Below are 14,249 nucleotides of genomic sequence, written 5' to 3'. Positions count from 1 at the left end.
CTAAATGTTTTAGACAATTTTTAATGAGGAGTAAGATTAATATTTTATTATCCTCACAGCACGTTGGTTATGTGCTGTGAAAATATTGCGTGGCAAATTAATTATAATAGCGGATCAATTTAATAGTAAAATTAGCCTATATGCCTCCCCTAATAATGATAATATAATAATAATAATTAAATGCATAAATTGAAAATACTAAATCATCTTGATACTGATAGCAGATGCTTGTTTTGACAATATCTCTGGATACATACATACGTAAATAGGCACAATCCAGGGGGTTATCGCAGATATTACACGTATAGTGTGAGCAGTGAAGTCGCAGCTCGACGATCGGACCGTACAGTGTGAGCACATAAATCCTGAACTTTGGCTTTGCATCGCATGCGATTTACTCGTTCAGTGTGAGTAGGTACCTTGCTGAAATTGCACAGACATCGCACAGTGTATGCCCGCCTTAAGTGTAAATGTGTGGTTGACTGTAACAATATTTCCCCCTCCTCAGATTTGTCGGCGACTGAATGGCGTGCGCTTTACCAGCTGTAAAAGTGCGAAGGATCGCACTGCTATGTCAGTGACTCTGGAGCAGTGTCTGATCCTGCAGCACGAGCACGGCATGGCCCCGCAGGTCTTCACCCAGGCCCTCGACTGCATGCGCAGGTAACACACCTGAACAACTGCCCGTTCATAAGCACTGCACGCTTTGGGGATATGCCTCTGTTTTTTTTCCTCTTTCTCTTTTCTTCCCTTCTTTCTCCTTCTGCCTCAAGGATCCCCCAATCCTTCATCCCTCATTGCTTGTGGCTTCTTGGTGTTTGCAGTAACATTTATTGCTTTGAGGCTTATGTGGCCTAATATGTTCATTACTTTTATATTAGCTCACTTGTTTAGGGACATAGAGTGTTTATTCCTTCCCACTCCACCTTTCCATCTTTTATCCACGCTCTACGAAATATGTAAACAGAGATAAATCGCTCCTGTAGAGTGAGGAAACTCAAACTTGAGTTGGCTGATTTGTGTGGCTGTCTGCTTGCCAGATGTTCTGTGCTTTTAAATAAGAGTGTAAAATTGTTGGGTTTGTCCCATAATTTTCTCCTCTTGTCTCCTGTGCAATCTGAGGGCAGATCTAAACAAACTTATGTTGTTGAATTTGTACTCCAAACTGTTTATCTGTCCTATGAAAAAGGCAAGATGAGCACAGGAAAGTTTTGTTAGTTTTAGAGAGTCTCGGTAAACGCTCGATTGTAACACTTTACATGAAGGTTTAATTCATCAACATTAGTTAATGCCTTAGGAATTATGCACTAGCCATGGCCATTACTTTTACAGCATTTGTTAATCTAGATAATGTTAATTTATATATATATACACTGCTGTTCAAAAATTTGGGAAAATTCTGTTAGATTTGCTTTTTTGGAGGAAAAAAAAATATTTACAGCGAGAACTAATGCATTGATCAAAAGTGACGGTGAATACGAAGAGTTCAGATGCAAAAGCCTCTAAATGCCATTTGAAATTTTCTTCTAAAATGACCATTTTTATCAAGCTTGTATATTTAAGTTTCACTTAAATGACAATTAATAGGTAATCTTCATTGCCATTTAAGTGAAATTACTGAACTTAAATATACAAGCTTGATAAAAAATTATCATTTTAGAAGAAAATTTCAAATGGCACTTAGAGGCTTTTGCATCTGAACTCTTCAATAATTTCACAAGAGGTTTTTATTTCAAAGAAATGTTCTTTTGAACTTTCTAATAATCAAACAATCCTGTTAAAAATATCATGATTTACATGATTAGCACCAAATCAGCATATAAGCTATTTAAAATAATAGTATTTTAATATTTCACAGTATTACTGTTTTATTGTTTGTTTGTTCAAATAAATGCAACCTTTGTGAAAAATACTTGTTTAAAAGTCTTCTCAACCCCTTAACATTTGAATGTTAACGTATACTACTACATTTCAATTTGTGTAAATTATCATTTCTTTTCATAGTATATTATAATAAAGTGAACGAGTTTATATTTATAAATTAACATTAATCTAGAGTAGATCAAAAATATTTTTTAACGAATGAACTAATGTTAATGAATTTTATGTTAAGGTAAAGTATTATCCACAATGCACTGTGCATGATCTGCCACTGCTACCCTATATATTTGTATATATTGTTCACAGTTGGATCTCCTTTATAGATGCAGAAATGCTGTACACAAGATTGCTTTGATGTTTACAGTTGCTTTATTATGATGGCTCTGTTGGCCTGTTGCATGCTGATTTGCATGGCCCAGTACTGGCAGCAGCAGCCCCCATACGCCCACTTCTGTCCAACATGGAGCCCGTTTCTTTACTTTAAATGGCAAAGATGCAGAACATCACTCTTAATTTTCTCTTTCTTTATTCTCTCTCCTTCCCTTCTCTGTGTCTGTATTTCTTTTCCTACTTCACGTTGTCTGTATTATGTCTTTTGGGATTACTTTTTGTTTTGTATCCATATTCGACGGATGGATTCGACTCCCTTTCAACATGTCTCCACTTGATCTTCTCTTCAATGTTTCATTTCATGATTACTTTACATTAATGTTTGGAACCACCTCCATGGTCACGTCACCCCATCCTGTGCATGTCACCACATTGTGTTCGTCCTCTCTGGCCTTTGCCGCCGCTCCCTCCGTCCCTGCCCCTCTCTGCAGCATTGGGACCAGGGAGGGGGTAATTCAGAAGAACCTGAGCGGCTTATTGCCCGTACGTGACTTCAGGCTGGACCCCAGTCTGCTCTACTCTCTGCCCCTTCTGGCCCTGAGCCCAAACCTGCTCATCGTCTGGGTGTTCCTCAGCATAGCCTACCTGCTGGCCAAACTCCGCTGCAGCTGAGCCTGAGACCCCCCTTTCTCTCTCTCTCTCTCTCTCTCTCTCTCTCTCTCTGCCTCGCTCCAGCTATCTCAGCACCTCTTTTCTCTGTTTTTCACTTGTCCCTCCTGTGGGTGAGGAGCTGTTTGCAGACAACGCTGAATTCTCTCTGGTTTATTTCAGCTCTTCTCTCTAAAGGCCCCGATATACTCATGGCAAAGATATTTTTCATTTTTTCACTTGGGGATAAAAAAAAAAAAAGATCAAAATACCTCAGCAGGTATACAGTTAGTGCGCTTTCCTCTCACTAAAGCCCCTTTCACACAGAGATTCCGGAAAATACACGGATAATGTGACCCGGCAATTGTCCCGGGATTGCTTGATTTCGGTTCATTCACACTGCCAGTGATTTGCCGGGATCTGTGAGTGCGTTCACACACAACCCGCAAAGATCCCGGAAAGACACATGACGTCAGGATGAGATGTGTAACGTACGCGTCGAAAACATGTACATGCACGTACCGTTTCATAAAGCTGGTGAACGATCTCAGCTTCAGCGCGGATAGTGAGGAGCTCCTGGTCTCTGCTTCGTTCCAGTTTGCAGACATTTGTTCGTCCTTTCTTTGTTGATGACGAATGCAATGTTTCTTCTGAGAGCAACAGAGTCACGCAATGGCACGAGCGTCACTATGACACTATCACTATGACACGACCCTTACGGCATTGGTCCTGGCTTTTGTTCACACAGCGCACGTTCCGGGACTGTTTCCGGCAATGTTACTAGGTCCCCAACCCGGCATCGATGCCAATATCAATCCCGGGTCGTGTTTGCGTTCACACAGAAGGCGTTCTGGCAATTTCCTGGCAATTGACCCTTCGCTAAGCCACGCCCGAAAACCACCACTGGCCAATCATGTCTTAGCAACCGTAACTATGCGCGGGAGGTCTGGCAAGCTTTCGAACGAGGGAAACATGCTGAAGAATTGTGCGTATGGATTGTGCAAATCTGATACCGGTATACTAAAAGTTTGGATTGGGGGAGAGGAATTGTTTTCCTTCCAGAAAATCTAAAAGCCAAGGGGAGAAATGATTGGCGTGATCTAGCATCTATGTGCGAGACCCATTCTCGTAAATGTCGACATGCTTAACAAAAACACCTATTGCTTGGAAATATTGACGGTTCTTTGGTCATAATGATGTAACGTAAAATAAGACGATTAAAGAGACCAGACAAAGGCTCACTGACATACTTTAAAATATATTTCAGCATTTTGCTAATCGACGTCCTAACGTTACCCCTTAACTTAACCCAATCCGATTGCCGGCTCTCCCGGTATTAGTTTTATTCCACAACATTTATTGATAAGCTGTTTGATTTATAATTATTAAGATTATTTTCACATACCTTGCTGTGTATGAACATAGCTGTTACTCAATTTGTGTTTCCCATTTGAACGGTCAGCGTATGAGGCGCTGCTGCTTGCGCTGGGACTATAACGTTAGGCTTTAACTTCAATTTTTAAAGGTGCAATGTGTAACAAAGTTGAGTATCTATTAACAGAAATGCAATATGACATCCATAACTATGTTTTCAGTGGTGTATAAAGAACTTACTTAATTAACCGTAATGTTTTTATTACCTTAGAATGAGACATTAATAGCTCCATAACCGAGGGAATCCCCTTCTATGAAGGTCGCCATGTTGTGACGTCATATTCCTACCGTAGCCGAACGCGAACAAACAGCGCTACAGAACGCGTTTCATCACTACCTTGAAAGAGAAGTAGCGGAAAGCTGGAAGCTAGCCTTACACTCCGTGAGTAGTGACTTTTCCCTTGTGAGTGGTGTAAAATATGTAGTTGGGATTGTTTCATGTAACTTAGTTCTCCCTCGCTGTGTTATGGGTTTGTTATGTTGGGGATAGATGTGCTGTTACGTTCGTGAGACAGCTGATGATTAGTATTCATGTCATTGACCGTAAAACAGTACGTTACAGGAATCACTAACCCGTCGATAGAGACTTTTACTAAAGTCTTTTATCACTAAAGTCGATCGCGAAGAGTTTTCAAAATCAGAGAAAAAAAAGCCTATTGTGTGTAGTAAATAGTATCTATGGGATGCGGAGATGACATGATCGTAACAGCGCGCGCACTTCCGACCTTTGGACTCATGCGATGCGGACGCGTCCCAGCTCAGCCACAGTAACAGCTCATATTAGCCAGCTAAACTATTACTACCCTGTTAGAAAAAAATATATAGCTGCTCACTCGCTGTATTATGGGTTTGCTACAGTATGTGGGGAGAAATGTGCTGCTGGATACGTTTGTGAGACAATCAGCTGATTACTATTATTTTATTAAATTATATATTAAAACCCTTGATCCTCACCTGACTATGGCTTTGTAAACAGTATCCATGATTTGGTTTATAATGGACTGTGGTACAGAAACAGTGACAATGTTACACACTCTTGGCTTACTCTGGCTATTCTCTGCTGTCTCAGCCGACGAGATGTTTGTCCCGTTTTAGCAACCGTAGCTTCTTCGAAAGGGAGGGATGAGCAGTGGGCTGAGCCCTTAGTGCAAACCTGGTGCAAACTCGCAACCGAACCACTAGATGTCGCTAAAAATCACACATTGCTTCTTTAAGAAATTATTCTCTAATCGGTTGCATATAATGTCGTGAATATATCCCTCGAATGCACACTGTAGTCCCTTTTGTCTTGCTCTCTCAGATATTTCACTTGTTCGCCGAAAATTACTAATTATCTCATTGGGAATGTCTGACACCGGGTGCATCCACACTATAATAGATGGGCCAGCCGCGAAAGCTTGACAGGCGTAGCAACAGTAACTAGGGAGGGCGGGGCTTAGCGAAGGGTCAATTTCCCAGGATCTACGCGCTGTGTGAAAGGGGCTTGACAAAATGAATACAGTGAGAAAACAGCAGTTAAGAAAGCATCTGATTATTGTGGTTTTAGATATGTTTGCATCAGCTCTGGACTCCTGACAAGTCACGTTTATTTATATAGCAATTTATACAATAGATTGCTTCAAAGCAAGCAGCTTTACAGTATCAGTCAGTGTTAGTGTCATTTTCAATTAGAACAACAGCTTCAATAAGATAAAGCAGCTCAGTGTTCATGTTTTTACATGTGTCTGACCTCGACAAACTGAACAGAGGAAACGAACCCGAGAAGAATTCCACATCGAAGAAGGCGGAGCCTCAGAGCAAACATGCCAATTATGTATCATAATCAAATATTCATATGAAGGTGTTTACCAGCCAGAGTAAACTTTTCTTTGCAAAGCTTTTTCAAACTTTCGAAAACTAACTTTGTTTTGACCTGACTTTTTTTCTATAAGATTTTGTTGACGCCAGATCATTCTTTGATTTCGCTTGACGTATATCGGGGCCATAACAGCCAGTCTAGAGGTCTCTCTCTCTCTCTCTTTAAGTATTCTTGGATGACATAAGAGAAAAATTTGTATATTAATTTGTGACATATTACAAATATTCAGAATTATTTTAGAGGGTACATTGAACATATATTTAAGACTGATTTATTTATTCAATACTAATATTCTTATAATATAAAACTGTTTTATTTATGTTATTATAACAAATTATTATTCAGCACATGCATATAGTGTGCTGCTGGTCCGTACAATATTTATAATAATGAGATATTGTTTCTGTAACAGTATCATGGAATTTTTCAGTGATTTTTGTGGTCGATTTTGTCTTCCATGTATTTCTATATAAATGCAAAGCTAAGGCCAGGCCAAAGCTAATTTCACCTATCATCGCACTTGCTTTAAAAATGTATTGCACTTTAGGGTGTCGAGTGTGTCAGTGTCTTCCCATGTTTTGCAGGAAGATAACATTTGGTTCTTTTACCATGTTTGGTCTGCACTAACCTGTTTGCAGCCTTTCCAATGAAACTGTTCAATTTGGCCATATAAGATTGTATTTTCAGTCAGGGAAATATAATATGCACTTGAGAATTACTTTTTCACTGTCAGCTAACAGGAAGCTAACAGGTTTGAAGGGAATTTTGTGTAAAGGAATGTTCCGGGTTCACACAAGTTTTTTTTTTTTTTTTAAAACACATCTGAGGCATGCGAACGATTACCACAGGCAATTTTCACTCAATTTGTAAAAACAAACAAAACCTTCTTAGCATTAATGGACTAACAATAAAAGTCTATGTTGTTAGGCACTAACATTAAAATACTGTACGCAATTTTGAATTGCTTCTTGCTTCGACTGCTTCTTTTTACAAATTGAGAGACATATTATGTCAATGTTTGAAAGATGGCGTCAGATTCATTTTAGCTTGGATTGAACCTGAAACAGTCCTTTTAAGATGTATGTGTTTAGATGACTAGAGCATCCATGTGTTGCTTTAAGTAAAGTGTCCTTATGCAGGACTGATGGAGATGATGTGTTCTTTTGCCAAAACTAATCATGACGTACAGGCTGCAAATCGTCAAAATTCTTCCCTTATTTATATGTAAATAAATATTTTATATGTAAATATTTACCATAATGGTTAGAAATTACATCATTTTAAAGGATTCCCAGATTAATCGTGCTTCCCTCTGTGCCAAAATCGAAATGGCCTCTCTGTGCTTTGTAAAATTGGTCTGGCCACATGCCACGGCCAGTACATCTGCTGTTTACAAGTTAGCACTGCTTGAGTTTACATGCTCTAAAGAGCTTCCCGTTACAAGAAAAAATTCAAAAAAATTACCTTTACCAGGCTTTCAACTGGCCCACTAAAGAAATTGAGGGGTTAATTTGTAATGATGTTGCGGCTCTGTGAGTCTATGTTTTGCTCAGTTTGCTTAAAGTCAGAGATGACTTCCAGACTTTTTCCTCTTTGTTTTAAATCATGTTGGATATTATGGATAATGTTACTACAGTAAGTTGGAGAAAGGTTTTGCTGACTGATTTTGAAGTGTGTTTAGACAGTGACAGTCTAAGATACTGCAGGTTTGGATGAATGAATGTCAATGGTTGGCTTTAACTAGTAGAATTTAAGGATAGGTCTCAGGTTAAGTTTGATAGCTTTAAAGTTTGATCGTTGGTTTTAAGTAGGGCTGCATGATTATGAAAAAAATAAAATTATAGATTATTTCCCTTGATATTGTCATTTTAATTATTTTATTATTAGTTGTATTAATATTTTTTTTTAATTTGATCACATTTATATTAATCTCTTATTTATATTTATATTAAAACAGCTGCATGTTATTGCATACAGGTTGCAGTGTAAATTTGATGTTACTCTGTCTACATTACGAGCAAGCTGCGCAACATCCATCCAAATAATTGCAAATTATCAACTGTGTTTTTTGCCTGGGTTCATGTGCTTTCTGCAAATAACACACAAATAACTTGTTCATTAGGATCTGTTGTCATCACTGATTGGCCTATAGACTTAAATGCCTCCAAATCACACTTATAATAATAAAAAAAAAAATTACATTGATTGTGCAGCCCTAAAATCAGTTCTAGGTTTGAAGCTGCATTGGTGAACGTTTTGGGAATTGTTTTTTAATGAGTATCTTAGATTAGGGAATAGTTTTTTGAACTGATTTAATGAATTTGCTTGATTAATAAATATGCTCAGAGCACAGCTCTTTTGATTTATTGGGCTTGCATGCTCAGAGAATCATATTTTATAAAGATAATATGCTGTGTTGTTTTTATGCTTCCTCTTACAACATTTGTCCATTTTTAAATATTATTTCAATATTTTGAATCAATATTTGACAAATATAACCTTTTACTGAAAGATCAAAAACTTAAAGCGTGTTAATTGAGCAACATACATGCTCATTTAGTCAAAAACTAAACGGTCTGTCCATAGCGAGGAACAGTTTGATTTGGAAGTTATTAGAATGGATATTCATGAACACATGGTGGTGAATTCACCCATAATTGGAATTCTGTGATTATTTACTCTCCTTTATATGTTTCTTTCTTCAGTGAAACTTTAAAGGAGATATTTAGCAAACTGTCCAATATATAGTTTGGTTATAGTTTGGATATATAGCCCAAATAATATATTGGATATATATATTTCTCATGCGATTTTTCATTGAACAACTTAAATTTCATTCTGTTTATCACACAAAGCTGTTGTATAGATGTTTAGAAGACTTAAAGGGATAGTTCACCCAAAAAGTAAAGTTCTGTCATGTACATTGACTACAGAATAAAATATTTTGAAGAATGTTGATAACCAGACAGTTGACTATAGCCATTGATTTCGGTAGTCATTGACTTCCATAGACAGAAGTCGCATTTCCACCGCAGGAACTTTCCCCAGGAACTAGGAATTTTGCGGTGGTACTCGGTGTGTTTACACCGCAGGAACCAAGGTCTATATGAAGTTCCGGGTAAACATAGTACTTAGGCGAGGTAGTACTTTTTCAGAGTTCAGAAACTTTCGGGGTGGGACTTGTACACTGAACATGCTGATTGGTTTAGCTTTTTGGTTCTTACCAATCTTGTTCTTTCTACCCAAAGGCGCGCGTTCGTCCCATCCATCTCACTTTCAATGTCCGCTATAGCTGATAACAAACGTTGTCTACTTTTATATCTAGCATTACGAGCTTTCTCAATACGCTTTAGTATTAGTGCTCATCTCTTTTCTGCCGTTTTGTTAATTACTTTGTTAGTAAACCAATAGATCGCACACAAAAGCTTGAATCTCCTCCATACTTAAAACTCAAAATGCACTCAAAACTCAAAACACACAGACTGGGTGGAGCAGTCGCACCCAGTTCAATGTCACCAGACTAATTTACATAATCTTCCCGGTACTTTAGTCCTCGGTGTAAACGCAGTAAGCTACCGGGGCAAAAAAAAAAGTTCCTATGAAAAAACTTCCTGGGACAAACAGTTCCTGGTAATTGTGGTGGAAACGTGGATAGAATTACAATTTTTGGATGAATAACCCTTTAAGCCCAAAGTACACTTCAGCCATCCGCTTTCCACTATGGTCCGGTCACTGTCCGTATAATGTAATTTCCATCAAGGATAAGTCACTGTGTGGACATGTCAATGCAAGGTAAATGTTCAGACAGAAGTAGCTGGCAAGACATTTGTTTTGGTTCCTGTTCTAAACTTCGCATGCAATGGCGGATATGCTACTTCTATCCTTCCGATTGGAAGTCCTATAAATGACACGACTCATTGCTGCCCTCTGACGTCTGTTATATATATATATTGTCCTGCGCATGTATACTTGAAAGGTGTGGACACGTCTGTCCGTGAGACGTAACAGAACGCAGAAGATGTATACCCAGGCCTTAAGAGTTTACAAGTCATATAGACTACTCTTATGGTGCTTTTTTCAGAGCTTTATAGCCTCTACTGCCAATTTACTTTCATGGAACATTTATCATAAGTTCCATGGAAGAAAGTGAGCCCTATCATGCACCCGGTGCAATGCAGCGCCAGGCACGACATAAGTGTTTGATGCTAGTTTCAGCCTGACGTAGTTATCATTTTCACGCCCTTGTTTAAATAGCAAATGCATTTGCACCCATTTTTGTGCCCATGGGCGTGCTGTCTGAAAATGAGGTGTGTTCAGCCGCATTGTTGGCGCGTTGCTATTTTGAGGCAACTGAAATAGACTGCACCATTGACCAACAAAAACAGTCAATATCACAGTATTTATTTATTAGTTTGTTTTAAAGAGTGCGTTGGTAATGTGCGCCTATAGGCAGGTCACAGCGTGCGTACATTCTGCTTATTACACACACAGGTACGCACAGCAGCACACAAACATGCCAAATATAAAAAATAAAAGGATGTAAAAGATTATTATAATGTACTTAAAGACTTAAAGATGGTGGAATTCGGCAGATCAGATCCGTTTCCACTCTGGAGAAGCATTCAGTCAATTCCGCCATCTAAATAGCGAATCCGCCATGGCATGAGCGTTCCCTTTTAAAGGGAATGGAAGATGAGACTCTGATTGGTTTATTGCACGTAACACACAAAACGCACCCATTACTCATTAAGAGAAGAGGGACAACCCTTTTAGTCCTGTGTTTTATTTATTTATACCTTTATTTAACCAGGAAATCCCATTGAGATTCAGAATCTCTTTTACAAGAGAGACCTGGCCAAGGTAGCAGCCAAAACACAACACATACATACATAATAAACACCATATTATACATAATAAAAGTTACATTTTCATGATAAAAGAAGTGTTAAACTAGCAAAAATCGTTAAAATAGGGCCTAGTTAGTCAAATGGTTTGGAACGACATGAGCATGACAGGTTGCACCGATCTTTCATTTCTAATTGAACAGTTTGACAGTGGCCTGCACTTAAAGTAAATTGTACCATATCATGCTTACTGATATTATTTACATTGCAACTGTTGACTCATTGAATTTTTATGATATTTATGTGTAAGCACATTTTTGAAAGTAGCAATAATTGTATATATAAAAGACGGTTGTGAAATTGAATTTTTGGAATCGCAATAAGAGGGACATGTGTAATAGTTGCCCTGATCGAATCAAATTTTTTTTACATAAATAATTGTTTACCATACCCTTAATACACAGCCAATGTAGCATGCTGCTCCTAAATATTTCTTTACATGTCGTCAAGTTTGCTTCAGGGCATTGACTTCCTATGTGCTACCTAAAAGAAAGCCCTCAAGAACTTTTAGTGACCCGCCTTCTTATCCCCTGAGGGATGTTGCATTAGTATTTTCAGCTTGTATGAACTGTATTGTGACTTGGTTTGTTTATGCTGCTTTTTTGATGGTGGCCACCCTCATGCTCTGTTCACCCATAACACTCATGCTTATAACACTTCTGATATGTCTGCTGCCATCATTTGTGGCTGTGATAATTTTTGCTTGTGATTTTTCAAAACATGGCTTCATGTTCTGTTTGTTTTCTACTTGTTTTTACACACTCAATCCCGCCCCATTCCCCTGCCAGTGAGGGCTGCCGCCGTGAGAACACCACGAAGAACATTGGATGTCGCAAGTATGCCTTTAACTGTCTACAGCTGAAGGCCTTCCCTAAGTATTACAGACCTCCCGATGGCACTTTCGGAAAAGTGGAGACTTAACGGAATGGCTCTTGTTTGGGTGTAATACCGAAGGATTATTAATTACAGTATGAGGTTACACAAGTCCTGAACATTAGAAATTCAAGCTAAGCTACAGTAAATGTGCTCCACGCAAGCGCTAGTTCAATTTCTTCACACGCATTTACATAGCAAGCATGAACTTGAAGTGGAAATGTTGACTGCACTGGGTAGATGCAGTAGATACAGACTACATATCTGCTCAGTTCTTTTATAAGCTCAATGTCACCAAACACATATGTATTACATGTAATGTTGTATTTTATCATGTTGGTCCTCTGTAGTGCACAATGGAGGCTTTAGTCCTGTATGCTGTATTTCATACGGTAGCCTTAAGTGACTGTCTATCGCAAACTGTTGTGTGTTTAGTACGTTAAGCTACACCTGCTGCTGCTGCAGCATAATAGATGTCAGTCTCATGGCTTATTCACATTACTCTTCTTGCCTTGTGTTCATATGTTTAGGCTCCACCATTTTCAAGTGTCATTTTCCTTTCCTCCCATTGACCACTGGAGGAAGTTTCGGGAAATAAACCAGGTTAGAGTTGGTCATTTTTAAACCTCATACATTTATCCAAGCTGATCATGCACAGTCCATCACAGTTTCTTCAATGCGCCAACGTAGAAAATGATAACGGCATAAAAGTGAGATCAGTGCATCACTGTGTTCAGCTGGCAGCAACGACTCTGACAACTTTATGATATCTTTCTAATAGATGATGCTGTCGTTTTGTGCTGCATTTCTTTTTAACAAGAGGTACATTCATAAATTGATTTCCGATACATTGAGAGAGTACAGTGCTAAGCACTCATGAAATTGAAATGTGAATCTGTTGCAGTCATGCAAATGATTTGTTGAAGGTTATTCTTCTGTCATGTGCATATCACTGTTATTTTTGATTGTTTTTGACACTGATGTTGATTCAATTATTGTATGCTTATACGTTATTTAAGAGCTCAGATTTTTGGATTGATGTTGATTTGTATTTATTTCTTTTTATGGTAATGACCTTTTATGATGCCCTCTTAGATATATTATGTCTGTCTAGAACAGAGTTCTGCTGTATTAAAATGCTGTCATCAATATCTGATGCCATTAAAGAGAGAATATAAGACCATTCACATCGGTTGTGTTCTTTTTATCATGAGAAAGCATTTTTGTCTCTGTTCATTTTGGGATGTTTGGAAATCTGCACTTGTTTTTTTTTTCTATTTTTATTTTTTACACGTTGGTTGGAAAATGTATTTAGTTTAAATGCATGGTTATTTTTGAATGGTCATCAATGAGGAAAGATGATTTCTGCTCACAATGGCATTATACTACTACTGCTACAGACGTGGTCTGGTAACCTCGTATTTAGGGTGTGGTTTACAAATGCCCAGAGCCGTTTATTGGGTGCTACGAATGTCTATCGAATGCGCCTGTACGTAGCTCATAGCCAATCGTTTCAATTATACCAGATGACGTATGTAGAGGGAAAGAAATTGGATGAGGAAGACGACAATGGGTCCAAGTTTTGTTTGTGTTCTAAACTGCTTAGAACAATATCTAAGGCTACATCGAAAGGTAACTTCGCGTCTGCTGCCATGTTTGATCCATAGGTATAAACAAACTACTACGGTGTGTCTTGCTGCTCCCTCCCCGTTCTGTGATTGGTCCCCTCGCTGAGGCGAAAATTTGGTCCATGTTACCTAGCAGCGTGAATAAAATCGCGCTGCGCAAAGGCAGCATGGGGAAACCCAGGTTTACTACTACTACTAAAAATAGAAAATTAACACTGGGGGGAAAATGATAGCCTAAAAATGTGCTTCATCAGGTAAAATCTAAATTAAGATTTTTTTAATATGTTATGTAAAGTCCCCCTGTAGTCAATAATTTGATCCCTTCAAACTCATCTTTGATCACCAAAATGACATGTTTGAAAATTTTTCCTTGTAAAAAAATGTCTTCATGCCTTAAAATAGCTTGAATGTAACTCTACGCCCTTGCTTTATTTAGTATACAAGGTTCTATGAATATGCAAATTAGCCCAGCCTCCACTCACTCACACCAGCTCAGAGATCCAGTCGTTGAGTTTGTGACGTCAGAAACACCACCGATTTCAAACTGTGTTTTGAGACTCTTTAGTTCACTGCAGTTTTATAGATGAAAATACTCAGCAATGGTGGACTTATGAATTTGCACATGGTTTGTCTTAAAGCATATTACAAACACCAATATATAAACAACATTAAAAGTTAGATTTTCACCACAGA

General features: G+C 38.3%; 1 protein-coding gene across 10 annotated transcripts in view; it reads left to right on the top strand.

The window, feature by feature from the left end:
• The window catches only part of inpp4ab (inositol polyphosphate-4-phosphatase type I Ab), a 62,134-nt gene extending 49,023 nt beyond the window's left edge, over nt 1-13,111 (top strand). For 7 of the 10 annotated variants that reach the window (XM_039667978.2, XM_039667977.2, XM_039667976.2 and 4 more), the window contains 2 exons: nt 509-663; nt 2,703-13,111. In XM_039667978.2, the coding sequence (XP_039523912.2) occupies nt 509-663; nt 2,703-2,883 (336 nt within the window). In that variant the 3' untranslated portion in view covers nt 2,884-13,111. The remainder of the gene's footprint in view (nt 1-508; nt 664-2,702) is intronic. The other 3 variants (XM_039667986.2, XM_039667980.2, XM_089133890.1) reach the window with 1 other exon arrangement.
• Nucleotides 13,112-14,249: the final 1,138 nt, after the last annotated feature.

The sequence above is a fragment of the Pimephales promelas genome, chromosome 8 (genome assembly GCF_988280905.1).
Source record: "Pimephales promelas chromosome 8, fPimPro1.hap1.1, whole genome shotgun sequence".
NCBI classification, from domain to species: Eukaryota; Metazoa; Chordata; class Actinopteri; order Cypriniformes; family Leuciscidae; genus Pimephales; species Pimephales promelas.
Note: the sequence above shows the minus strand (reverse complement) of the source record. Positions and strands in the feature narration are given on the sequence as shown.